The sequence below is a fragment of the Lethenteron reissneri genome, chromosome 47 (assembly GCF_015708825.2).
Source record: "Lethenteron reissneri isolate LAM-NWPU_2019-01 chromosome 47, ASM1570882v1, whole genome shotgun sequence".
Taxonomy (NCBI): Eukaryota; Metazoa; Chordata; class Hyperoartia; order Petromyzontiformes; family Petromyzontidae; genus Lethenteron; species Lethenteron reissneri.
This window is the reverse complement of record NC_083825.1, coordinates 10,135,432-10,161,722: the sequence shown is the minus strand read 5'-3', so window position 1 is coordinate 10,161,722 and position 26,291 is coordinate 10,135,432. Positions and strand designations below refer to the sequence as shown.

The 26,291-nt window shown below is 55.5% G+C and overlaps 1 protein-coding gene across 6 annotated transcripts; it reads right to left on the bottom strand.

The window, feature by feature from the left end:
• Nucleotides 1-287: 287 nt before the first annotated feature.
• Nucleotides 288-24,112, bottom strand: LOC133354512 (phosphatidate cytidylyltransferase 2-like). Of its 6 annotated transcripts, none has more exons than XM_061571406.1 (14): nucleotides 23,999-24,112; nucleotides 20,781-20,926; nucleotides 15,034-15,143; nucleotides 9,661-9,757; nucleotides 8,859-8,956; nucleotides 8,427-8,566; nucleotides 6,938-6,996; nucleotides 6,097-6,179; nucleotides 5,000-5,087; nucleotides 4,037-4,105; nucleotides 3,361-3,525; nucleotides 2,610-2,729; nucleotides 2,082-2,185; nucleotides 288-1,815 (listed from the first exon to the last, which is right to left on the bottom strand). In XM_061571406.1, exons 2-14 carry the CDS (start codon nucleotides 20,829-20,831, stop codon nucleotides 1,704-1,706), a joined length of 1,296 nt encoding a protein of 431 aa, XP_061427390.1. In that variant the 5' UTR covers nucleotides 20,832-20,926; nucleotides 23,999-24,112; the 3' UTR covers nucleotides 288-1,703. The 6 variants fall into 6 exon arrangements, with proteins under 6 accessions (XP_061427390.1, XP_061427395.1, XP_061427392.1 ...); XM_061571411.1 differs by having other exon boundaries at nucleotides 20,781-20,921; nucleotides 23,999-24,110; XM_061571408.1 differs by lacking the exon at nucleotides 23,999-24,112 and adding an exon at nucleotides 23,794-23,859.
• Nucleotides 24,113-26,291: the final 2,179 nt, after the last annotated feature.

Below are 26,291 nucleotides of genomic sequence, written 5' to 3'. Positions count from 1 at the left end.
CTACTACATGTAGTAGCTACTGCACGTGTAGTAGCTGCACGTGTAGCAGCTGCACGTGTAGCAGCTGCACGTGTAGAAGCTGCACGTGTAGTAGCTACTACATGTAGTAGCTGCACGTGTAGTAGCTGCACATGTAGTAGCACCACGAGTAGCTGCACGTGTAGTAGCTGCACGTGTAGTAGCTGCACGTGTAGTAGCTGCTCGTGTAGTAGCACCACGAGTAGCTGCACGTGTAGTAGCTGCACGTGTAGTAGCCGTAGTAGCTGCACGTGTAGTAGCTGCACGTGTAGTAGCTGCACGTGTAGTAGCTGCACGTATAGTAGTAGTAGCTACACGTGTAGCAGCTGCACGTATAGTAGTAGTAGCTACACGTGTAGCAGCTGCACTTGCTACGGGCCCCGCACTTTCAAGGGCCCCGAGCCAAATGCTTTCAAGGTATCAACTCCGGTTTAGTTATTCTGTACTTGCTCTATTACTATAGTACTATACTGCCTTCAATTTTTATTAATGACTGGGTGTGTAAGGTTAGCGATTTGTCGTATCATCGGGCTGTATAGCAAATGAAAACATACAATTACTTTATTATGACAGTAACAAAAAAATTGTGTTTTAATATTTATGTGTTTCTTTTGTTTAGGGCCCCTTTATAACATCATGCTACAGGCCCCACGCGAACTTCATCCGGCACTGACTGCACCTCCTCAGCTGCTGACCCCGAGCCAGGGACTTGAACTCGTGACTTCCGGATCACGAGTCAGCTGCTCTGACCACAGCGACGCACGCGCACATTGTCGGGTCAACCCAGGCCACCGTCAACCCAGGCCCCAAGAATGCTCGGGGCAGCTTCGAGAGAAACGTCGCGGATCTCACCGCTGAATGTGGCCGTGAGGCTCGTCCCCCGCACCTCGCCGCTGAGCGAGGTGAACAAACTATAGCAGAGCTGTCAGCCCACGCGGTTTACCCCGTATTCTTGCACAGGGAAATTGAGTCCATACGTCACACAGCCGTTTCAACACGGAGAACATATTGTTTGTCTATTTGTTTGTGTTTCTCCCTTGTGATGGGACTTTGCAGGATGAACCTTGAGATTAATAAATGGCACGGGGTGACCAATAAGGTCTGAATTGGTCTGTAATAAGGCAGGGGCACTGATAAGGGGTTGACAGGTTTGCTATCGTCGGCACGTCATGAAACGTCTGCACACCACGTGACAATTCATTTGTTTGGCCGTGTCGTGTGGTGGGGAGGTTCTTACGAGATAAATCTGGCCAGATCACTTCGTGGCCTCACCCGAAAAATATCTAATTATGAATCACAAACCATCTGTTGTGTTGTGAGACAAATATTAAAAAAACATGACGGACCGCCGCCCTTGAGGTCATCGCCACTCCGGGTGACAAACGCGGACACCCAGGACAGGGCATCGCGCTCCCAGAAGGCAGCATCGCAACGCCGGTGGTTCCTCCTCACTCTTCATCTCGTTTCACCGACCAAAACTCAGAAATGTCTCGACGCTGCGAGAGAAGAAGGCCCAGAACCCCAGCTGAGACGGTGTCCTTGAGCGGGGAGGGGCCTGGGACGAGGGCTCGCCCCTGGTGCTCCTCCTTGGAACTTGGAGAAAAGAGGAGAGTTGTGGAGGTGGCGGTTGTGGTGCTTGTATGCAGTTGAGTTTATAGCCTCCTCAACCAGGAGCCACGTGGTGGTCAAATGAGACCCCTGCTGAGAAGCTGATCCTTGAGTTGGTTGAAAATCTCCAGTTGCTGCTCGGGCTTCAACGTCAGGAGTTGCTGAATAATCTTATTCACGTTTGGAGCCCTGCGGGGGAGAAGCAGAGGTGGCGACACAACATCAGAGTCGTCGTCACCAGAGGTTCAACCGTTCAAATCCAGCGGCCCCCCTGAAATCAACCCCCTTGCCGTACTCCCGTCGCACCCTGGCAAGCCAGGAGGTGGGTGCCCTGGCCACCCACGGGTGGTAAGTGAGGGAGTCTCGACAGCCGGTGAGTGACCCCCACCCCGACCTCCGCCGCTTTCCCGGGGGGCGCCCTCTGCTGGGTAGGGGAGGTGGTGCGGCGCCCTCACCGGATGAAGGTGCTGATGTAGACGTGGGTGAAGGTGCCCACCACGTACTGGCAGTCCAGGCGGTCCACGATGCCGCCGTGGCCCGGGATGCTGCTCGAGAAGTCCTGCAGGCCGCACCACGTGATCACTACGGTCACCGCGGCAACCGCAACCACCACGGCCATTACCACGCACACACACACGTGCGTGCGTGTATGTGTGTGCGTCGCACACCAAGTGGGGAGCGGTGGTACATTGACTAGCGGTGCACTACAACAGTCTGGCGACCCAAGTTCGATTCCTGGTCACGACCTATAACAGTGGTGAATATTTTAACTGGTTCTAGGCCTCCCCTAGGTCGACTCAGCCTTAAACGAGAACCTGGTGCGGTGTGTAAACATCGCCACTGGGGAGACGAAGCCGGCCGGGCGTGGTGCTGGCCACCCATCCCCTCGTGTGCCGTGTCGGCCTTCATAGGTGCTCTCTAACAACACTTGCCCCAAGTCTGTTACAGGCTATACGGGGGATCTTTGTCTTTGCGTCGCACACCTTGATCTGGAAGGCGCGCTTGAAGCCGCTGGCAAAGAACCCCCCAAAGGGGCCGACGAGAGACGCGAAGGAGGAGAGGGCGAGAGCGTGCAGCTGGAACGGGTAGAGCCAGAGGCTCTCCTAGGGACACGCGGACATGGGGAGACAGTCGGTCACACGGAGACAAAACATCGACAAAGATCCCCCGTGAAGCCTTAACAGACTGTTGGGGCAAGTGCTGTTAGCGAGCAGCACCGATGAAGGCCGGCACGGCGCACGAGGGGGTGGGTGGCCAGCACCACACCGCACCAGGTACTCATTTGAGGCTGAGTCCATCTAGGGGAGGCTCAGGACCGGTGCAGACAATCGTCACCGGTGTTGGCCGTGAGCGGTCCCCGGGTTCGTAGAGCAGCGCGCTAACCGCGACACTACCCACAGCACACACAGATAGACGCACACACAGGTAGCCGCACACACAGGTAGCCGCACACACAGGTAGCCGCACACACAGGTAGCCGCACACACAGGTAGCCGCACACACAGGTAGACGCACACACAGGTAGACGCACACACAGGTAGACGCACACACAGGTAGCCGCACACACAGGTAGACGCACACAGATAGACACACACACACAGATAGACGCACAGATATATAAATACACAGACAAACACCCCCCGTCACCCCCCCCCCCCGTCACCCCCCCCCCCCCCCCCCCCCCCCCCGTCACCCCCCCCCCCCGTCACTCCCCCCCCCCCCGACGGTGCTCACGATGCCGGCGAGGTGTTGCAGCAGCGCCGGCGCGTGGTAGCGCGTGAGCCGGAACGTCTCCGAGGGCTCGCACTCCATGATGAACGCCGCCGCCCTCGCCGCCGTGCCGCCACTCGGCTCCACGGCGCACACGAAGTAGCGGTGCCCGCACAGCACGTGGGAGAGCTGCCCCCCACACACACACACACAGTGACACACACACAGTGACACATAGACAGAAGGCCCCCCACCACCACCCCCGTGTAGCCCCCCACAGGCCAGTAGTGGCGAGCGCGCTCCGAGCGAGCGGCACACGCGAGGGGTCGGGTTTGGCCAGATCCACTCCCAGCCGCCTTTGTCTCTCCAGTGCTGGATGTTCACGCACCGCTCGAGGTACGAATTTTCAAGGCAGAATCGCCGCAAATGTTGAACCGAGAGGCGGCCGGGCGTGGTACTGGCCGCTGGGTTCAGAGTGCGGGGCGCTAACCGCTGCACCGCCGCTCTCCTTTATCGTGCGGCAGGAACAGCGCACAGGCGCAGTGCGCTGTGCGCGAGCGCCTATTAAGGTCGTGGGTATTGTACGGGCAGAAGGAAGGAAGCGACAGCGAGGTGCGGTGACATCGGCGGACACGAGCCACGTGGGTTGGCCAGCAGCGGACAGAGACTGGGCCACGCACGCGGCCGGCTGCTCTCTCACCAGGATTCCAAACACGAGTGTCGAGATGTAGCCGCCGATGAATCCTTCCCACGTCTTCTTGGGCGATACCTGGGGGACGCGTCCACTCCTCGTTAGCGACGGGCTTGCCGAGTTTCACCAACAGACTCAACTCCTCCACCTGGGAATCCCCGTGAGATGGGACACGGCGCGCGCGCATGCGGGTGTCCAGGGTCCCAGGTGATGCATGCGCAGCCGACATGCGATGATGAAGGCGCGCAAGACAGTTACATCTCTGACTTGCAGAGCACGAGGTGTGTACACGGGGAACATCGCGCCCAGTCACACACGCACATGAACATGCACGCACACGTGAACACGCACGCACAGTGCCCGCTCGCTGCACTGGCTGTGATCGTGGTCAGGCGGTTTTCGTTCATCTTGGTCACAAATTACCAGACACTGCCAAAAACCGCGCCGAAGTTTTTGCTTGTACCCAACCAATGATCCTGAAATTATTAATTCCCAGAAGGGCCGTGCATGTTGTATAACACGCAGTAGGCGTTCGCGACCAATATTATCCCCAATAAAGGTTGTTTTTTGGGTTTGATCGCGTTATTATAAATGTGCTCACGTGGTAACTAATTGTCAAGTTCTGTTCACGTGACAAACCTCACTGATTGGCTGTCGGGTGGTGGCGGGTTTATTTACTTAATCTAACCTCGAAAACACCTTTACAAGGGACGTGTAAATCAGACTGTGTATTAAGTGGAGAGAAGGAGACGTCAAGGGGACGTGAAGGAGACGTGAAGGAAACGTAGAGACGTGAAGGAAACGTGTAGGCGTGAAGGAGGTGTGGAGGAGACTTGAAGGAGACGTGAAGGAATCGTGAAGGACACATGAAGGAGCCGAGTTGTCCGCTTGGCCAGGAACGAGCAGTCCCGTAATGAACGCGAGCGACGAGGGCGATCCGTCCCGTCGCCGTGGGGCTTCTGTGATCCTCACCTTGATGAGGGGCGTCCTCCCGAAGAAGAATCCGAAGATGTAGGCAGCGATGTCATTACAGATCACCACGCACATGGGGAACACGAACCTGGGGGCAAGTTGGTGGTCTCAGGCCGGTCACCAATGACTCGCATACAGACCCACGGATTTACATAGAGACCCACTAACTTACACAGAGACCCACTAACTTACACAGAAACTCACTGACTTACAAAGAGACCAATTGACTTAGAGACCCACTAACTTACACAGATATCCATTGACTTACACAGATACCCACTAACTTACACAGAGACCCACTGACTCGCATGCAGACCCACTTACATAAAGACCCATGGACTTAGAGACCCACTGACTTGCGCAGAAACCCACTGACTTACACAGAGACCCACTGTCTTAAAGACCCACTGACTTACACAGAGACCCACTGTCTTAGAGACCCACTGACTTACACAGAGACCCACTGACTTAAACAGAGACCCACTGACTTACACAAAGACCCACTGACTTACACAGATACCCACTAACTTACACAGAGACCCACTGACTCGCATGCAGACCCACTTACATACAGATCCACTGACTTACACAGAGACCCACGACCTTATTCAAAGACACACTGAGTTACACAGACCCATGGACTTGCATAAAGACACGTAGGCTCACTTAGAAATGCAAAGACACAACTTAGAGATGCATAGACTGAGTTGCGATTAAACTTGGTTCTCAGGAGTAGCGCAGCTGATGACCTCGGCCCAGCAGCCACCAATGACCGCACACAACAAAAACACCACATCGTACAACAACCACATGTGGCGCTCCACCAAATGTGGTTTCCCCTTTCACCGCTGAGAATTACAACTTCGGTTCGGCTGCCACGCGACAGACACGAATCTTGGTGGCGGGGGGCGGGTGGGAGAGTGCCGCCCCTGCTCTGGGGACCGGAGGTCACCGTTCACTTGGCATCGATCATCGAGCAGAGTGGCGCTCAGTGCGGAGGGCGATTCTAAAGGGCCACACACGTGGGGCGCTGCGCCTTGGGGAGAGACTGCGGGGCAGAGGGAGAGGCGTGAGTTCTGGGCTGCCCCGGTGCTCACCAGATCATGCCCTCGAAGAGGTTGTGAATGACGAGGTGAGACTGGGTCACGATGAGCAGGAGCGTGATGTGCGTCCAGCCAAACTGCACAAAAGAAACGACAAAGATCGCCCCGTGTGTGTCGCCTGTGACGGACTGCGGGGGCAAGTGCCGTTAGCGAACACCCCCTATGAAGGCCGGCACGGCACACGAGAGGGGGTGGGTGGCCAACACCACGCCCGACCGCCTTTGTCTCCCCAGTGGCGATGTTTACACGCCGCACCAGGCACTCTGATGCCGAGTCGACCTAGGAGAGGCCCAGGACCGATTCAGATAATCGCCACCGGTGTTGGCCGTGAGCGGCAATCGAACTCGGGTGGCCGGGTTGGTAGGCGCGGCACGTGAACCGCTACGCCACCGCAGACACAAACAGCCAAAGCCACGCAGACAGCAAGGTGCTGTGTGTCTCTAGGCCTGGGTGCTGCTTCGTCCACACAGGCGAGGTGCTGTGTGTCTCTAGGCCTGGGTGCTGCTTCGTCCACACACGCCAGACCAAAGAGTTGACTGAGTGAGTGAGAGTGTGACTGAGTGAGTGAGTGGGTTAGTGATTGAGTGCGAGTGGCTGCACGAGTGAGTGATTGATTGTGAGTGACTGGATGAGTGACTGGATAAGTGAGTGACTGGAAGAGTGAGTGACTGGATGAGTGAGTTAGTGACTGGATGAGTGAGTGACTGGATGGGTGAGTTAGTGACTGGATGAGTGAGTGACTGGATGAGTGAGTGAGCGACTGAGTGAGGGACTGGATGAGCCGGTGACTGAATGACTGAGTGACTGGATGAGTGAGTGACTGAGCGGAGCTCACCATGAAGAACTGCAGTCTGGTGTAACGCTTCACCAGACTCAGCACAAACATGCACAGCCCTACACACAACAACAACAACAGCTTGACACGTCGGCTTTTGAGAACAATATCATCCTTTCGCGACCAGTTAAAACTATAAAAAATACCGTACATTGCAGGAGTAACTAAATGTTTGGAAAAACAAAACACCCGAGTCAGATTTGGCACAGTACATAAAATGCAGAAATTAATATCTGCTACAAAAGATGTATTGCCGAAGCTATCAACAGAAGGTGTGTACCGGATTAACTGCACGTGTGGTAAATGTTATGTTGGGCAAAGAGGACGAACGATCAGCACGAGACGAAAAGAACATCAGATAAATATAAAAGTATCCCAAATACAACTGTCAGCAGTTGTAGAACACGCGTGCCAACAAGGACACTCAATTTACTTTGATAATGTTGAAGTTCTGTGCAAAACTAGCTACTACTGGCCAAGACAATTTAGAGCATCTATCGAAATTTAAAGATGTAAAAATGTTAACCGTTCGGATAGCTACAGACTTAGTGCTGCTTGGAAGCAAATCATCAAATAGTACATTCTTTAAATCCATGCCTATACAGGTCACCCTACTGCAACAGGGATTACCGTTGAAATTTTACAGGTACGGCTATTTTAGTACACACAATCTACAGGATGTACAAGAATAATGGCCTTGCAGAATGTGCATGCATAACGCACGTTAATTACCATACAAATAACCCAAACGGCAATGGATTCCCATTGTCATTTATATGCATTCATTAAACCCCCCCCCCCCCCCCCCAACTTCACTCAAGAACAAATCTGGCTATGCCTGATGAAGCTAGTTGTAATTACTGGCGAAACGTCGTACTCAGATTGTAGATGTTGTGGCTTGGCTCTCCAACACACAACCGGTGTGCTGTACAAGTATACTACACTATACACTACACACTAGTGTTGTACTAGTGACGAATTGGCCACATTCTGTTTACGTGACAACCCTTACTAGTTGGCTGTGTCGGGTGGTGGCGGGTTTAACGACACATTTATACATTCACGCGATATAACCCAAAAAACCTGTTCTGAACAACAACAACATCGATGTCTTTTGGGTAATAAATAACAACATTGCGTCATTGTGGAGGAGATAACGAACAGCATAACACAGCCCAGCGGTAGCTCGTTCACCACTATTCTAGAGGTTCGCGGTTCAAATCCGGCTGGCCTCCCTGGTTAATATTTCTGGTGAATTAACCGTAAAATTACTACACACCGCCTGCTTCACAGTGCACCGGCGACGTCATTCTAAACGAGTCGTAAAGTCCCTGCAGTGGGGAGCAGGTGAGCGTCAGCGGAGGCCGCGAGCCTCGCAAGGGGAGAAACCCGGGACAAGACTTCCGCGAGCAGACGCCGGAGGAACCGCCCAACGCAGAGCTAAAGGACACGGCGGACGAGACCGGCGGAGCGGTGCGGAGCGGCGCACCTGCCAGGTAGAGCATGAATGAGATGAAGCGGTGGTAGCGCATGAGCATGCGCACCGTGCCGCCCAGGTTCAACTCCGTGGAGAAGTAGTCGACCACCGTCTCCCCGTAGCAGAAGTAGTTGGCGCACAGCAGGAAGTACCTGGGGCAGAGCGCGAGCGGTTACGGGGACGGCGCCGGCAACCCCCGCACCCGAGCTTCCTCCTCGGGCTCCCAACCCCTCCCCCACCTCCGCCTGCTCGCCGGGTGCTACGCGTCGCAGGGAGCAGCTGCCACCGGGGGTGCCCCTCGAATCGTCACGAGGCGATGCAAGTCGCTCGCCACGTGTTGGAGCGCTCCATCAAAATGAATCGCTCTCGTCGTTATTACTGTGACGACGACAATGACGACGATGACGACGACGACGACGACGACAATGACGACGATGTACTCACCAGCTGAGACAGCGGAACCAGGGCAGCTTGTAGGAGTTGTAGACCACGTACCCGATCCCAATGATCTCGTGGAAGCACTTGGCCTGCAGCACCAAGACCTGCGCACGCGGCAGGCAACCAGAGACAAGCAACAACACACGGCAACCGTTACCAGCGCGGCGACGACGATGAGCGAAGAGCATTTCCCTCCACCACGGCTCTCGCGGCGTCTCGCCGCCACCGCACGAGGCCCGCAACTCGGCCGCGGCTCGAGCCCTCCCGCTGCTGCCGCTGCCACGTCTGGGGTGGGGTTCCCGGCTCCTGCCTCGCACCGCTGCACCGCGACGATCGACGCTCCGATCGCTCACCCGGCAGTCGGTCGCCTCCCCGTGGTGGTTTACTGCTTCCCGCGAACTTCGCTCGTTGATTTTCTCCACCCCACGTTGAGGACTCGGTCCACCCGGCTCCCACTGCAGGCCTGTCCTCAGGTGATTGCCGTCGTTATCACTCCACCTGTTTACCCAGGAAAGCCTCGTGGCACCTTGCCAGGAGGGTCGGGCCGAGTAATTGCGGCTGCCTCGTGTGAAGCGTCATGGCGAACAACCCCCCCCCCCCCCCCCCCCCCGGATGCTGAGGAAGCCAGTTCCACTCATCGCCATGGCGATAAGCGGACCCCAACTCCGCTCATCGCCATGGAGATGAGAACCCTGCCTCCGCCCATCGCCATGGCGATAATGACACCGGCTATGGTAATCGCCGTGGAGATGAGGACACCAGCTCCGCTAATCGCCATGGCGATGAGGACCCCGGTTGCGCTAATCACCATGGCGATGAGGCCGATCGGCCCAGTGTAGATGAGCAGCCAGTAGGAGGAGAACATCGCGAATCCCAGAATGCTCCGCACCCACATGTTCCTCCACCTGGAGAGGAGAAGCCACAAGGACATCGCTGTGTACACGGAGGCTTCCGCAGCCGATATCGCGATGCACGGTTCACTTCAGGGTTAGTCCACGCAACGATGTAATAATCAAATTCGTGTGGTAAAAGCCTCCACCACTCGACACACCCAAACTCATTAAACGGCCGCGCGTGCCGGCGATTTCCGCGTCAAACCGCTCTTGTTTCAAGAACGGTTGTCACGGCCAAAGTTCAGTTTTGTGCGGACGCGAAGGCGTCCCGACGATGCTTGACGCAGTTTGCGAGAGAGACGTCATTCTCTGGTCGCTAGGCGGCTGTGAGACTCGCTCTGCACCTCGTCGGTGGAAACCGACGTGACGACATGGGGGGGGGGGGGGGGGAGGGGGGGGGGCATTTCGTTAAACGCTCGCGGTCTCTTTACTGGTTGGGCTGTGTCGGGTGGTAGTGGCGGGGGGTGGGCGTTCCTAAAGACACAGACCTGGTCGAGTCGTTACCGAACCCAACGTCTGTCATCAATCAGAAGAGCACGTAGTAGGCTTTCACGATCAATATCATCCAATATCATAAATGTGTCGTTAAACCCGCCACCACCCGACACAGCCAACTAGTATGGGTTGTCACGTCAACAGAACGTGCCAATTCGTCACGAGTACAGCACACCGGTGTGTTGGAGAGCCAAGCCACAACATTTACAAACTGAGTAAGACGTTTCGCCAGTAATTACAACTAGCTTCATCAGACACAGCCAGATTTGTGGAGAAGTCCACCTTGCACAAAGTGGAGGGGGGGGGGGGGATTAATAAGCCAACGTACATTGACATTAACTGCACTTGCGGCAAATGATGTGTTGGGCAAACAGGACGAATAATCAGCACGAGACTAAAAGAACATCAGAAAACTATAAAATAATCCCAAATACAACTGTTAGCAGTAGCAGAAAATGCGTGCCAGCAAGGACACTCAATTGATTGATGAAGCTGGTTGTAATTACTGGCGAAACGTCGTACTCAGATTGTAAATGTTGTGGCTTGGCACTCCAACACACCGGTTAGTGCTGTACTAGTCTATTACACTATACACTACTATACACTACACTATACACGACTACACTACACTATACACGACTATACACTACTATACACTATACACTACACTATACACTACTATACACTACACTATGCACTACACCATACACTATTATACACTACACTATGCACTACACCATACACTACTATACACTACACTATGCACTACACCATACACTACTATACACTACACTACACACTAGTGCTGTACTAGTGACGAATTGGCCACGATCTGTTTACGTGACAACCCTTACTAGTTCGCCGTGTCGGGTGGTGGCGGGTTTAACGACACATTTATATATTTACGCGATCTAACACAAAAAAACCTCTATTATGAATCAGAAGAACGATCCCTTGAGAGTTCCTGTCAAGGATTGCGCAACCGAAAGCGAAAGTGCATCTCCACTTTCACCACCTCCACCATGACCACCAAAACAAAGACAAAGATCCCCCGTGTAGCCTCAATAGACTGTTGGGGAAAGTGCTGTTCACGAGCGCCTATGAAGGCCGGAATGGCACACGAGGGGGTGGTTGGCCTACACCAAGCCCGACCGCCTTTGTTTCCCCAGTGGCGATGTTTACACACCGCACAAGGTACTCATTTGAGGCCGAGTCGACCTAGGCGAGAACCAGGACCGGATCAGACAATCGTCACTGGTGTTGGCCGTGAGCGGGAATCGAACTCTGGCAGCGTGCTAACCGCTACACTGCCACTCCACCATGACCACCACCTCCATCACCACCACCACAGATCTGGTGGTCTCTCAGGGAGGAAGAGTAGTAGAGATAGAGAGATAGAGAGAGAGGAGGCGGCTGCTGGGAGGCCCACCACCACCTCCACCACCACAGATCTGGTGGTCTCTCAGGGAGGAGGAGGAGTAGAGAGATAGAGATAGAGAGATAGAGAGAGATAGAGATAGACTTTGACTTTTGAAATCTTTATTACTCTAGCGCCCAAGGCGCCGGAGCCTTTCCGTGCATCAAAACGAACGTACATGCCTTCATGGCAACACCATACACATCACTTATTGTCACGCAACACATCGCCACCGCATCACAGTCAATGTCCGGTATGCGCGTCGTTCAGGTTCCGGCGCAAATTGCACTGAAACAAGTCCAAGTGCATTCGGTGTGGTCATCCCATGGCAACACCAAGCACTGCTCAGCCATCGCGCACCACATCGCCACCGCCTCACAGTCAGTGTCCGGCGTGCGCGATGTCCAGGCATTCACGGTCCCTTGCCTAAATCACCGGCCCTCCCTCTCCCACATCTTCACCCTCCATCTCAACCGACGACAGCGATGATGGTGGTGGCGGTGGCGTCTTCAAGGCCCCCAAGGCCTCGGGCGGGAAGGGGGTGGTGGGTGGGGGTGAGGGCTGTTTCTGGACTTTGCTCATCAGAGCCTTCACCCGGAACATCTCCTGGCGGCTATATCCATACCTGCTTCGGGTCTTGGACGACGCGCCGAGCCACGCTCATAAAGTTTCCCCTATTGGGGAAGCTGTCCCGCACTCGGATGTTACGTCTCCCCTTGGACCATCTCAGAAAACCGAGAAGGTATTCGGGAGAGCACCCCCAGTTCTTCATGGGAGGCCAGGTTTCCGGCCTTTCCGCCTGCGGATCGCTATCGACCCCCCATATCTTGGCTCCCACCTCCTCCTTCTGTTTGTAAGAGTCAAGCATTCCCAAGTCGCCCGTCAACGTCATCGCGCGATCGGCCTCCACCTCGCTGTAGCCGTACCTGTGTGGATTGAAGAAACCCTTCATGGCCGCCCTCGCAAAGGCGCGCCTATCGGGGAAGGCTTTGTATAACTCTCTCAACATGTTCCCTGTTTTTCCCTTATGCATCATCCTTATCCAAGCAAGGACGGTTTTCGGCGTGCACTCTCCCGGCTTAGGCTGGATTCCTCCAACCTCCAAGCTTCTGGGGGTACTTCGCCCTGTCCAAATCATCCTCCAAGTCATCGCCATGAGCTTTCCCATCGGCGCCAACCCACCCTCCGGTGTCTGCCGACGTTCCGGGAACGGGGACCTCACCAGGCTCCGTCCCGAGTGCAGGCAACTTCCTCCAGCCCATCGGCCTCTTGATCCGTTCTGTGGCGGAGGGGGGGGGGGGGGGGTTGCCTTTAAAGGGTACAAAACCGCGCGGCACCCGGCTCGCATCCGCAACGATCAACGTTCCTACTCCAAGCTTTGTCTGAGAGGCTGGAGTCGAAATCGGCCTTTGCGCCCCCTTGGTCGTCACCACCAGGCGCGCGTCGCTGTCGGCCTCCATCGCTTCTCCTTCCACCTCCACTGAGCAGCCGATCTGCTCGGTGGCGCCTTCCCCATCAGTTACCTCGGGCTCCTCACTCTCCCTCCCGTCATCCGTCAGGGTAGACGAGGTGGGGGGGGTCCGAGCTGTAACGCCGCACAGCACAGAGCCTGCACTGGCGGTGGTCGGCGACCCTTCTCCTCCTGTCGCCGGGATGAGCGAGGTCCGCCTCGGCGATCGTGCTCCCGGCTCGATCACGTTCGCTGGGTTCGCGTCGTCAGAGGTTTCCCCGACCCCCTCCCCCGGCTTCACCGAGGGTAGACCCTTCCTCTTGGATTTCTTCGACCTCTTCCCGCCACCACTCGGGGCGGATGAAGGGGCACTCCTTGGAGCGAGGGCACCGCTTGGCACGCCGACGGCGTCGGCGGCAGCCTCCGTCTCCCCTCTTTGCCGTGCTGGAACGGGCGAGGCCGGAATCGGTCGGGGCGCTCCTGCTGCTGTTGTTGTTGCGGCTGCGGCGTCAGCGTTGTTGCCCCTGTTGCTGCTCCACACGACTTTGTCTTGGTGGGGCAGTCTTTCCTCACGTGTCCCACGCTGCCACACCCGTAACAGTGTGGCGCGGTTGTGGCCAGGTACATGGTATGGACGCGGCCACCAGCAACACGCTTGATGGTCACGTCCAACTCAGTACGTCCGTCCGCCTTTTAGAGTGAGGTAGACCTGCCGTTGTCCGGACAGGATATGCCTCATAGCAGGGTTCCGCGACCGCATTGGTAACTGAACGATGCCTGAGGCCACCGTGCCGTAATACTGCAGTTCTCTCACCAACCCCGCATTGGTAAAATACGGTGGAGCGCCCGAGATGGTTACCCGTACCGTCGGTGCTGAGAGAGGGGTGCACTGTACCAGCGGCCCCCCCTCACCTCCGACTTTGAGTCCCTTCTCCACCACACGTGCCGCCGCCTCCACCGTGGCTACGTACACAACATAGCCACGGTTTTCCCGTTGCACCACCCGGACAGCAGGCAGCCCGGTGTGCACTGCCACTGCAGTGGCGACTTCCTCAGGTGTTGTCCCCGGCGTTGGAAAACATCGGAAGCCATGGTCGACCGTGAGAGCCTCCGTGCTGCTGGGCTGAACCATGTCGCCCGCATGGCAGCACCAGTAGCAACAAAAAAAATATTCGCCTAAAAAAGTAATAAAACACCAAACAAGCACGCAACACACAACCAAAACCAACCACCAGACAGACAAACACACACACGCACAGACAAACACACAAACTAACACACACACCACCAAACCAACAAGCAAACAACAAAACCAAACAATCAAACAAACAAAACGACAGACAAACAAACAAACACACGCACAAGCAAACACACAAAACAGCAAACACACAAACAAACACTCACCAAACAGACAAACAGGCCAAACACACGCGGTGTTAAACCAGATAATAAAACCAACAGGCAAACACACAAAACGACCAGCCAAGCAGACAAACAAAACGAACACACAGACAAACACACAAACAACAGTAGTATTAAAAACTGCTACTACTACAGGCTGATACACGGGGAGAAAACGCAGAATAACTTAGCGTTTTCTCCCTGGTTCACCTCTCTCTAGGCCGGGCTCAGGCTCTCACCTGAGCCCAGGCCTCCATCCGCACACAGGTAGGGGCAGGAGCAGCTCGTTTGTGCGACCGCACCCCACGGTGGCTGAGAGAGAGATAGAGAGGTAGAGAGAGAGGAGGCGGCTGCTGGGAGGCCCACCACCACCTCCACCACCACAGATCTGGTGGTCTCTCAGGGAGGAGGAGGAGTAGAGAGATAGAGAGAGAGATAGAGAGAGAGAGATAGAGAGATAGAGAGATAGAGAGATAGAGAGATAGAGAGAGAGAGGCGGCTGCTGCTGGGAGGCCCACCACCCACCTGCTGGAGAGGCCCGACAGGACCCGCGTGAGCACCTCGGGGGTGTTGTCGTCCTGCGCCGCCTCGTGGCCCAGGGGCCCCTCGTGGCCGCCGTGCGGCCCTCCTGCGCCCTGCGGGAGGTAGAGGCGTCGTGAGGAGCGCGGCACGCCCTGGAAACTTCACCCATGCGTCATTTTGCGTCGTGTATTCAATCGCTTTGCGGAGCCACAGCTGAACGGAGGGCGTCCTTGGGCAGGTGAGCTGCAGGTCACCTGCAGGTGACCTGCAGGTGACCTGCCCGAGGACATTGGGCAGGTCACCGGCGCCGATTCAAGCGAGCAAACCCGTCCTTAACTCATCAACACCAGACCGTTCATTGGCATCTTGCTCCTGAACCACGTTGCCTCCATTCGCAATATTGGACTGGAATTGTTTTGCGTTGAGTTGAAACGGCCATTGCAAACTGGTGCAGTGGATAGAGCACGCGGCTCTCACCGCAGGTTGTGGTGAGGGGGGTTGGTGAGGGGGGTTGGTGAGGGGGTTGTGGTGAGGGGGGTTGTGGTGTGGGGGGTTGTGGTGAGGGGGGTTGGTGAGGTTGTGGTGAGGGGGTTGTGGTGAGGCCCGTGACGAGGTTGAGTTCTCGCGTGCGAGCAGCAGCGGCCCGAATCATTTGCACCACCACCACCACAACCACCACCATCACCACAACAACCACCACCACCCCCACCACCACCATCACCACCACCACCACCACCATCACCACCCCCACAACCACCACAACCGTCATCAGCCAAGGTCTATCCACTGCTGGTTGAAGGCCTCAGACGATCGCCCCGCCGTGAGTGGAGCTCGGGTCGCCCCCCACACGACCGCTCCCCACACGCGCCGCGCCATTGGGGTCGTTGGCCAATCATCCCATTGCCGACGCGAGTAAAGCGTCTCTCCATGACTCATGTTGGCATTGACACGGCGGCATCGCCCCTCCGTTGCGACACGTGGGAGGAACCACGTGGGCAAAGTCTCCAGAGCAGTCGTCAGCGAGGCGGGGTGATGTTTTTGGGGTCAACTTGATAAGTAGCAAGAACCACAACAAACGCAGTACAACAGCCACGACCACCACAAAACCACCACAGCCGCACAATCAAAACCCATTAACACCCAGAACGACCACAACCACATTCACAGACCCGCACCAACACCCAGCCCCACTCGCCACGAAGTGACCGTGACGTCGCCACGGCGCCTGTGCCAGGCTAGGTGCACTTTGAGGCTACCACGGGTAGCCTCAAAGTGCTCGCTGACAGGAGAGTCTCGGGGCAGACCCTGCAGGTGCCATGGCTTGGCTGACTGAGATGACTGGCAGATGCACAACCAACCACACACCCCGTTCCCACGTGCGTGTGTCACCTGCAGTGGCGTCATTGTACTCGCCACAGCTTTCAAACGAAGGCAGCAACAACCACAACCTCATCATCGTCATCATCAGCCAGCCACTGCTGCTGCTGCTGCGGATGACGATTGCGCTGCTTCTTAGTGATGAAGCTGACGGTGATTATGATGCAGCCGATGGCAATTACTTTACCGCTGATGCGCAGTCAGCTGATGCTGATGATGTAGCTTGCTCTTGCTGCTGTTGATAATGATAATTAAACTCTTACTGCTGCTGATAATTATGATAATTTACAGCTGATGGTGATTAAAATGCTGCTGCTACTGATGATGGAGCCGCTGATGGTGATGATGATGGTGGTGATGATGGTGGTGATGATGATGGTGGTGATGATGGTGGTGGTGATGATGGTGGTGATGATGGAACCGCTGATGGTGGTGATGATGGTGGTGGTGATGGTGGTGGTGATGGTGATGATGGTGGTGGTGGTGGTGGTGATGGTGGTGGTGATGGTGGTGATGGATGATGGTGATGGTGATGATGATGGTGATGATGGTGGTGGTGATGATGGTGGTGGTGATGATGGTGGTGGTGATGATGGTGGTGGTGATGGTGATGATGATGGTGGTGGTGGTGATGATGGTGGTGGTGATGGTGATGGTGGTGGTGGTGATGATGATGGTGGTGGTGGTGGTGATGGTGATGATGGTGGTGATGATGATGATGATGGTGATGATGATGGTGATGATGATGATGGTGGTGATGATGATGATGGTGGTGATGATGATGATGGTGGTGATGATGATGATGGTGGTGGTGATGATGGTGGTGGTGGTGATGATGGTGGTGGTGATGATGATGATGGTGATGATGGTGGTGGTGATGATGGTGGTGGTGATGGTGATGATGATGGTGGTGGTGGTGATGGTGATGATGATGATGGTGGTGGTGATGGTGATGGTGATGATGGAGCCGCTGAGCGCGGTGCCGAGTGAGGCTGTGGCAGCGCGAGGTGCGTGGGCCACTCGCTCACCCCACCACTCACCCCACCAACAACGTCACCCGTTGCAAGCTGCTATTTGTATTGCTCTGTCTCGTTTGTATTGTTTCGTCTCGTTCGTTCAAATGACTTTCATAGAATTTGTAAACTGAGAGATGAGAGTGAGACTTGCGACTTATCGCGTCTGTGATGGTCTGTGATGGTTGTGAGAGTCTGTGATGGTTGTGAGAGTCTGTGATGGTTGTGAGAGTCTGTGATGGTTGTGAGAGTCTGTGATGGTTGTGAGAGTCTGTGATGGTTGTGAGAGTCTGTGATGGTTGTGAGAGTCTGTGATGGTTGTGAGAGTCTGTGATGGTTGTGAGAGTCTGTGATGGTTGTGAGAGTCTGTGATGGTTGTGAGAGTCTGTGATGGTTGTGAGAGTCTGTGATGGTTGTGAGAGTCTGTGATGGTTGTGAGAGTCTGTGATGGTTGTGAGAGTCTGTGATGGTTGTGAGAGTCTGTGATGGTTGTGAGAGTCTGTGATGGTTGTGAGAGTCTGTGATGGTTGTGAGAGTCTGTGATGGTTGTGAGAGTCTGTGGTGGTTGTGAGAGTCTGTGGTGGTTGTGAGAGTCTGTGGTGGTTGTGAGAGTCTGTGGTGGTTGTGAGAGTCTGTGGTGGTTGTGAGAGTCTGTGGTGGTTGTGAGAGTCTGTGGTGGTTGTGAGAGTCTGTGGTGGTTGTGAGAGTCTGTGGTGGTTGTGAGAGTCTGTGGTGGTTGTGAGAGTCTGTGGTGGTTGTGAGAGTCTGTGGTGGTTGTGAGAGTCTGTGGTGGTTGTGAGAGTCTGTGGTGGTTGTGAGAGTCTGTGGTGGTTGTGAGAGTCTGTGGTGGTTGTGAGAGTCTGTGGTGGTTGTGAGAGTCTGTGGTGGTTGTGAGAGTCTGTGGTGGTTGTGAGAGTCTGTGATGGTTGTGAGAGTCTGTGATGGTTGTGAGAGTCTGTGATGGTTGAGAGAGTCTGTGATGGTTGTGAGAGTCTGTGATGGTTGAGAGAGTCTGTGATGGTTGTGAGAGTCTGTGATGGTTGTGAGAGTCTGTGATGGTTGTGAGAGTCTGTGATGGTTGTGAGAGTCTGTGATGGTTGTGAGAGTCTGTGATGGTTGTGAGAGTCTGTGATGGTTGTGAGAGTCTGTGATGGTTGTGAGAGTCTGTGATGGTTGTGAGAGTCTGTGATGGTTGTGAGAGTCTGTGATGGTTGTGAGAGTCTGTGATGGTTGTGAGAGTCTGTGATGGTTGTGAGAGTCTGTGATGGTTGTGAGAGTCTGTGATGGTTGTGAGAGTCTGTGATGGTTGTGAGAGTCTGTGATGGTTGTGAGAGTCTGTGGTGGTTGTGAGAGTCTGTGGTGGTTGTGAGAGTCTGTGATGGTTGTGAGAGTCTGTGATGGTTGTGAGAGTCTGTGATGGTTGAGAGAGTCGTGAGTCTGAGATGGTTGTGAGAGTCTGTGTCAGTCTGAGTGTCGTGAGTCTGAGAGTCGGTGTGAGTCGGTGAGATTCTGTGTGAGAGTCTGCATGGGTCGGTGCGAGTCGGTGTGAGTCTGTTTGGGTCTGTATGGGTCGGTGTGTGTGTGCGTGTGTGTGTGGGTCTGTGTGGGTGTGTGTGCGTCTGTGTGTGTGCGTCTGTGTGTGTGCGTCTGTGTGTGTGCGTCTGTGTGTGTGCGTCGGTGTGTGTGCATCGGTGTGTGTGGGTCTGCGTGAGTCTTTGTGGGTCTGTGTGTGTGGGTCTGTGTGTGTGTGGATCGGTGTCTGTGGATCTGTATGGGTCTGTGTGAGAGTCTGCGTGAGTCTGTGTGTGTTAGTCAGTGTTCGGGCGTGGTGCTGGCCTCCCACCCCCTCGTGCGCCGTGTCCGCCTTCACAGGTGCTCGCTAACAGCACTTGCCCCTACAGCATGTAAAGGCTATCGGGAGATCTTTGTCTTTGCGAGTCGGTGAGAGGCGCCGATGGGTCCCATTCCCGAACCTGCCGGCTCACGACAGACGCCACTCTCGTCAAGGGCAGGAGCGTGGCTAGAGGAGCAGGGAGACAAAGGCGGCCAGGCGTGGTGTTGGCCACCCGCCTTCTCGTGTGCTGTGCCGGCCCTCTTAGGCGCTCGCTAACAGCGACTTCGCCCCAGCAGTCTGTGTTTATCTTCGTAAGTCTGCACGTGCGTGCGTTTATTGCGTTACGTGCACTTTGAGAGTACAAAAGGGGTATTTATTGTGAGTTCATGAGTACGGTGTGAGTTCATGAGTAAGGCGTGAGTTCATGAGTAAGGTGTGTGTGCACGCGAATATCGTTTGGGTGCGTCTTTCTTTTGCAGTGTGTACGCATGCACTGCCGGCATGTTTGAACAGTGTGTGTACATGTACCACGATATGGGGTGCGTGTGTGTGTGTAGCGGTTAGCGCGCTGCGCTAGGATTCCCGCTCACGGCCAACACCGGTGACGATTATCTGAAACGGTCCTGGGCCTCCCCTAGGTCGATTCAGCCTCCAATAACTATCTGGTGCGGTGTGTAATCATCGCCGCTGGGGAGACAAAGGCGGCCGGGCGTGGTGCTGGCCACTCACCCCCTCGTGTGCCGTGCAGGCCTTCATAGGTGCTCGCTAACAGCACCTTGCCCTAACGGTCTGTTGAGGCTACACGGGGGATCTTTGCCTTGTGTGCAGCGCAGTGCCCTAACCACGGCGCCACCGCTCCCCACGCACACGTGCAGACTGTCGGGGCGCGGCGCTGTGAGCGAGCCACCGATGACAGCCGGCACGGCCACACGAGGGGGCGAGTGGCCCTTAACAGGTGCTCGCCGACAGCTTACACACCGCGCACTCATTTGAGGCTGAGTCGACCTGAGGGAGGTCCGGCACCGGCTCAGATGTCGACCGCGAGCGCGGGAGAGGGACGACTTTGGGGGGTTCGCATCGCGGTGCGCAATCACGACTCCGCGCCACCGCCTCCCCACTCACGGCCACCACCTGGTGGTGGGGGTGGTGGTGGTGGTGGGGGTGGTGGGGGTGGTGGGGGTGGTGGTGGTGGTGGGGGTGGTGGGGGTGGTGGTGGTGGTGGGGGGGGTGGTGGTGGTGGTGGGGGTGGTGGGGGTGGTGGTGGTGGTGGGGGTGGTGGTGGGGGTGGTGGTGGTGGGGGTGGTGGTGGGGGTGGTGGTGGTGGTGGGGGTGATGGTGGTGCGGGTGGTGGTGGTGCGGGTGGTGGGGGTGGTGGGGGTGATGGTGGGGGTGGTGGTGGTGGGGGTGGTGGTGGTGATGGGGGTGATGGGGGTGGTGGTGGTGGTGATGGGGGTGGTGGTGGTGGTGGTGGGGGTGGTGGTGGGGGTGGTCGTGGTGGTGGGTGTGGTGGTGGCGCTCCTCCTCACCTGGTCGAGCTCCTCCGCGCCAGGGACCGCTCCGGGTCGGTGTCGCCTCATCTCAGCGGGCGGCCTCTACGCCTCGGCGAGGCTGGGACCCACGGGAGCAGTCCTCCTCCTACTCTCTCTCTCTGCTCTCCTCGCTCTCTTCTGTGCTACGAACACCACGCGTGCACACAGACGGGAGGCTGTTGGGGCAGCGAGCGCACAAGGGGGTGGTGTGGCGGGACCACCGAAGCTCGGCAGCGATCGTCTCCCCGAGGCTGATTCACTTATTTTTAGGGCTGAGTCTACCTAGGTGTGGGCACAGGAAACGGTTCGCGCATTCGCCTCCGATGTTGACTGCGAGCGGGGCTCGAACTCAAGTCGCCGGCTTTGGTGGCGCAGTTCGCGCATCAAGCCGCTGCGCGCCCTACGCAGGCGACACAGTCCCCGTGCGCACAGACGCACGCGTACGCGCAAGAACACGCAGAGGTCAACAAACACACGGGAAATACACAAAGACGCCCCGTGTAGCCTTAAGAGACTGTTGGGGCAAGTGCTGTTAGCGAGTAGCAGCACCTATTAAGGCCGGTAAGGCACACGAGGGGGTGGGTGGCCAGCGCCACGCCCGGCCGCCTTTGTCTCCCCAGCGGCGATGTTCCCTACACACCGCACCAGGTTCTCATTTGAGGCCGAGTCGACCTAGCGGAGGCCCAGGACCGGTTCAAATAATCGTCGCCGGTGTTGGCCGTGAGCGGGAATCGAACTCGGGTCCCCAGTTTTATAACGCAGCGTAGCGCTCACTGCTACGCCACCGCTGCCCCACAACGCACACAAGACGAAGATACGCGCACACGCACCTGTACACACACGCACACGCACCTGTACACACGCGCACACGCACCCGTACACACGCACCCGTACACACGCACACACGCACCCGTACCCACGCACACACGCACCCGTACACACGCACACACGCACCCGTACACACGCACACACGCACACACGCACCCGTACACACGCACACACGCACCCGTACACACGCACACACGCACCTGTACACACGCACACACGCACCTGTACACACGCACACACGCACCTGTACACACGCACACACGCACCTGTACACACGCACACACCTGTACACACGCACACACCTGTACACACACAAGTACCTGTACACACCTGTACACACACACAAGTACCTGTACACACCTGCACACACACACAAGTACCTGTACACACCTGCACACACACACAAGTACCTGTACACACCTGCACACACACACACAAAGTACCTGTACACACATACACCTGTACACACACACATACACCTGCACACACACACAAGTACCTGTACACACACACCTGTACACACACACAAGTACCTGTACACACACACCTGTACACACATACCTGTACACACACACACACCTGTACACACACAAGTACCTGTACACACGCACGCGTCTATCAAGTTGCTCCCGATGCAGCCTCAGGACGTCCCTGGATTTGATTTCAGCTTCCTCTCTGCAGCCGGTTCCGTGACTCGCGGGCGGGTGGCGCGGAACCGGCAACTCTCCAGCCGGTTGCGACACGAGCTGAACTCACCTGTCTCACCTGCCTCACCTGCCGCACCTGCCTCGCCGGTTCCCCCAGGTGAGAGCGTCACGCCTCGGAGATTACGCAACGCCAAGAGGCGACATTCAGCGCAGCGCCAAGGGGCAGAGGTCGCCCGCTGCTCATGCCCCTCCCACCCATCCCCCCCACCCATCCCCCCAACCCCCCCACCCCCCAACCCCCCTCCCATCCCCCCCACCCATCCACATCCCACCCCCCCACCCACTCCAGCCACCCCCCCACCCATCCACATCCCCCCCACCCAACCCACCCCCCTCACCCCCACCCATCCGCTCGCAGGTGACAGCCACGGGGAATGGACCCTGATGCCGACTCGGATCACGGGATCGATGGTGCCATGAATCCAGGGCCGAATTTAGATTGTGAAGGCCCCTGGGCTACAGGTACTGTGAGCACCCCCCCCCCCGCCCCCCAGTGATATTTTCAAAATGAAAACAAAGTTAAAGAGAATTAAACTGTATTTTTACAAGGCTGACAACAAATAAAATTGAGCATTCACAAAACTAAATCACTTTCCACTTCATCTCTGGAGGCGCCCTCCAGCTGGCGGAGGCCACTGGGCCGCAGGCCCTGAAGCCGCCTCGCCTTGACCCGGCCCTGCGTGATACCACCATCACCACCATCATCATCACCATCATCATCACCATCATCATCATCACCATCATCATCACCATCATCACCACCATCATCATCACCATCACCACCACCACCATCATCATCACCATCATCATCATCACCATCATCATCACCATCATCATCACCATCATCATCACCATCACCACCACCACCATCATCATCATCACCATCATCACCACCACCACCATCACCATCACCACCACCATCACCACCACCATCACCACCACCATCATCACCATCATCACCACCACCATCACCACCACCATCATCACCATCATCACCACCACCATCACCACCACCATCACCACCACCACCATCATCACCACCATCATCACCATCACCGCCATCACCGCCACCATCACCACCATCACCACCACCGCCACCATCACCACCTCCACCGCCATCACCACCACCACCATCACCACCGCCATCACCACCACCACCATCACCACCACCGCCACCATCACCACCTCCACCGCCATCACCACCACCACCATCACCACCGCCATCACCACCACCACCATCACCACCACCGCCATCACCACCACCGCCACCACCACCATCATCACCACCACCATCGGCAGCAGCAGCCATGGTCAATCCACCGCTGGATGAAGGCCTCCCCACGTCGATTACCAGCGCCCCCCCCCCGCGCCCCCCACAGTTGACGTTAACGCGACGCGGCCACTGACACGCGGGACGACAAGGGCGGTCGGGGGTGGTTTCGAGCTCGCATCGCGCTCGACCGTGCAGTGCTCACCCTCACAGGCTGCTCGCCGAGAGCGCACTTGCCCCAACAGTCTGCGAAGTCTATACGCTGCGGGGACGATGCGGGGGGGGGGAACTTTATCATTTTTTGCATTGACGAGGGTTGCCAAACGGTAACCGGTAACCGTTTTGAAAATCACGCGCCGGCTTCACGAGTCGCGAACCGAGTAGGCGATGTCGGTGTTGCCGTTCCTTACCAACTGCAGCTCCGCAAGCAACTCAACTCCGCGTCGTTGTTGAAACTCGTGCGAGCCGGGGACGTGGCCTGGGTCCCGCCGCTCGGTTCGAAACCCGGTGGGTCACGTGACGGCGGTGCGAAATAAGTTGAGCGAACACGTGACACACGCGGCACACGTGACACACGCAAGGCAGGTGGGGGGTGGCACGTGGCACACGCAAGGCAGGTGGGGGGGGGGGCACGTGGCACACGCAAGGCAGGTGGGGGGGCGTGTCGTGATGAGCTTTATTGCGGCAAACTCGGCAACCTGGTTTGTGGCTTGTTTTGTTGGGTTGTTCAATTTGATGGAATGCAACAAAACGTTTTTTAAGCGCAGATTCGTAATATCGCGGGTATGGCAGGAGGGTGCGGGGCCCCTGGGTAATGCTTGGATGGGTGCCCAGTGTGCATTACATAATCACCACCACCACCATCATCATCACAACCATCATCATCATCACAACCACCACCAACGCCCTCACCACCACAGCCATCATCATAACCACCACCAACACCCTGACAACCACCACCAACACCATCACAGCCATCACAACCTCCACCATCACAACCACCACCAACGCCCTCACCATCACAGCCATCATCATCACCACAACCAACACCCTGACAACCACCACCAACACCATCACAACCACCACCATCACAACCACCACCATCACAACCACCACCAACGCCCTCACCATCACAGCCATCATCATCACATTCTAGATTTGAAGCTTTCGTGACTGCAAGGATTCATATTTAGGTTTATTTAGGTTTTTTTCGGTAAAGTCACGTATGTGACGTATGTGACTTTACCGAAACCACCTCTACATAACAATAGGCTCAGTCAACCATTCTACACAAAGACTCATTTCCTGGCAGCGATTTCAGCCGCACCACCTCTACATAATAATAGGCTCAGTCAACCATTCTACACAACAAAGACTCATTTCCTGGCAGCGATTTCAGCCGCATCATCTCTACATAACAAAAGGCTCAGTCCCTTTCACACGCACATTTACATCATCCGCACCTAGTTTACACAACAAAGGCTCATTCCTAGCAGCGTGCTTTAGCCGCACCGAACCTCACAAAAATAATATTCAGGGCCTACCTTGGCTCCTCCCACCCTCAATCAGTATATATACAAGGACTATTTCCTGGAATTTCTCTCCCTTGATACAGCTATCGTGCTGTGACAGTTCCACCTGAAGACGGAAGCTTGTGTTGCCTCCGAAACGTCGTGATTTTTATTAAATTTTTATTTTACTTTTATTAATTTTTATTTTTTACCTACGTGACTTTACCGAAAAAAAACCTAAGAATATATCATCATCACAACCACCATCAACACCAACACCCTCACCATCACAGCCATCACAACCATCATCATCACAACTACCACAAACACCCTCACCATCACAGCCATCACAACCATCAACATCATCACAACCACCACCAGCACCCTCACTATCACAGCCATCACAACCATCAACATCATCACAACCACCACCAATACCCTCACCATCACAGCCATCACAACCATCAACATCATCACAACCACCACCAACACCCTCACCATCACAGCCATCACAACCATCAACATCATCACAACCACCACCAACACCCTCACCATCACAGCCATCACAACCATCAACATCATCACAACCACCACCAACACCCTCACCATCCTTGCGTGGTAGATAAAGCAGCACCACACTGTGAGAAATCTACAATTTAGCACAGCGGTCGGGAACCTATGGCTCGCGAGCCATATATGGCTCTTCCGGTGACGGCATATGGCTCCCAGACAATTTTGAGTTGAAAAAAATAATAATAAAATAAAAAATAAATCAGTTTGGAACTGATTTTTAAATACTTGTGATATTGCTTAATAATACTGTGTCATTTTAAAATAAACAGAAATTAGTTTTGAAGATAAATTACACGGGTCACGGGTCCCGTAACCCGTGACCCATGGGTCGGGTCGGGAACCAATGGCTCGCGAGCATGTCACGGGTCATTGTGAAGGTGAAGAAATCCATTTGATCAGATAGCCAACTAGTTTATCCGCTTCAACCCTTGTAACGGAAAAGATGGCCAAAATAAAAAAAGACGATGATTACCGTGCATTCCAGGCTGCGTGGACAGAGGAATTTGCATTTGTGGAGAGAGCAGGATCTGCGGTATGTCTAATATGCAATGATAAAATGGCATCGATGAAACGGTCAAATATAAAGCGGCACTTCGATACGCACCATGCTTCATTTGCA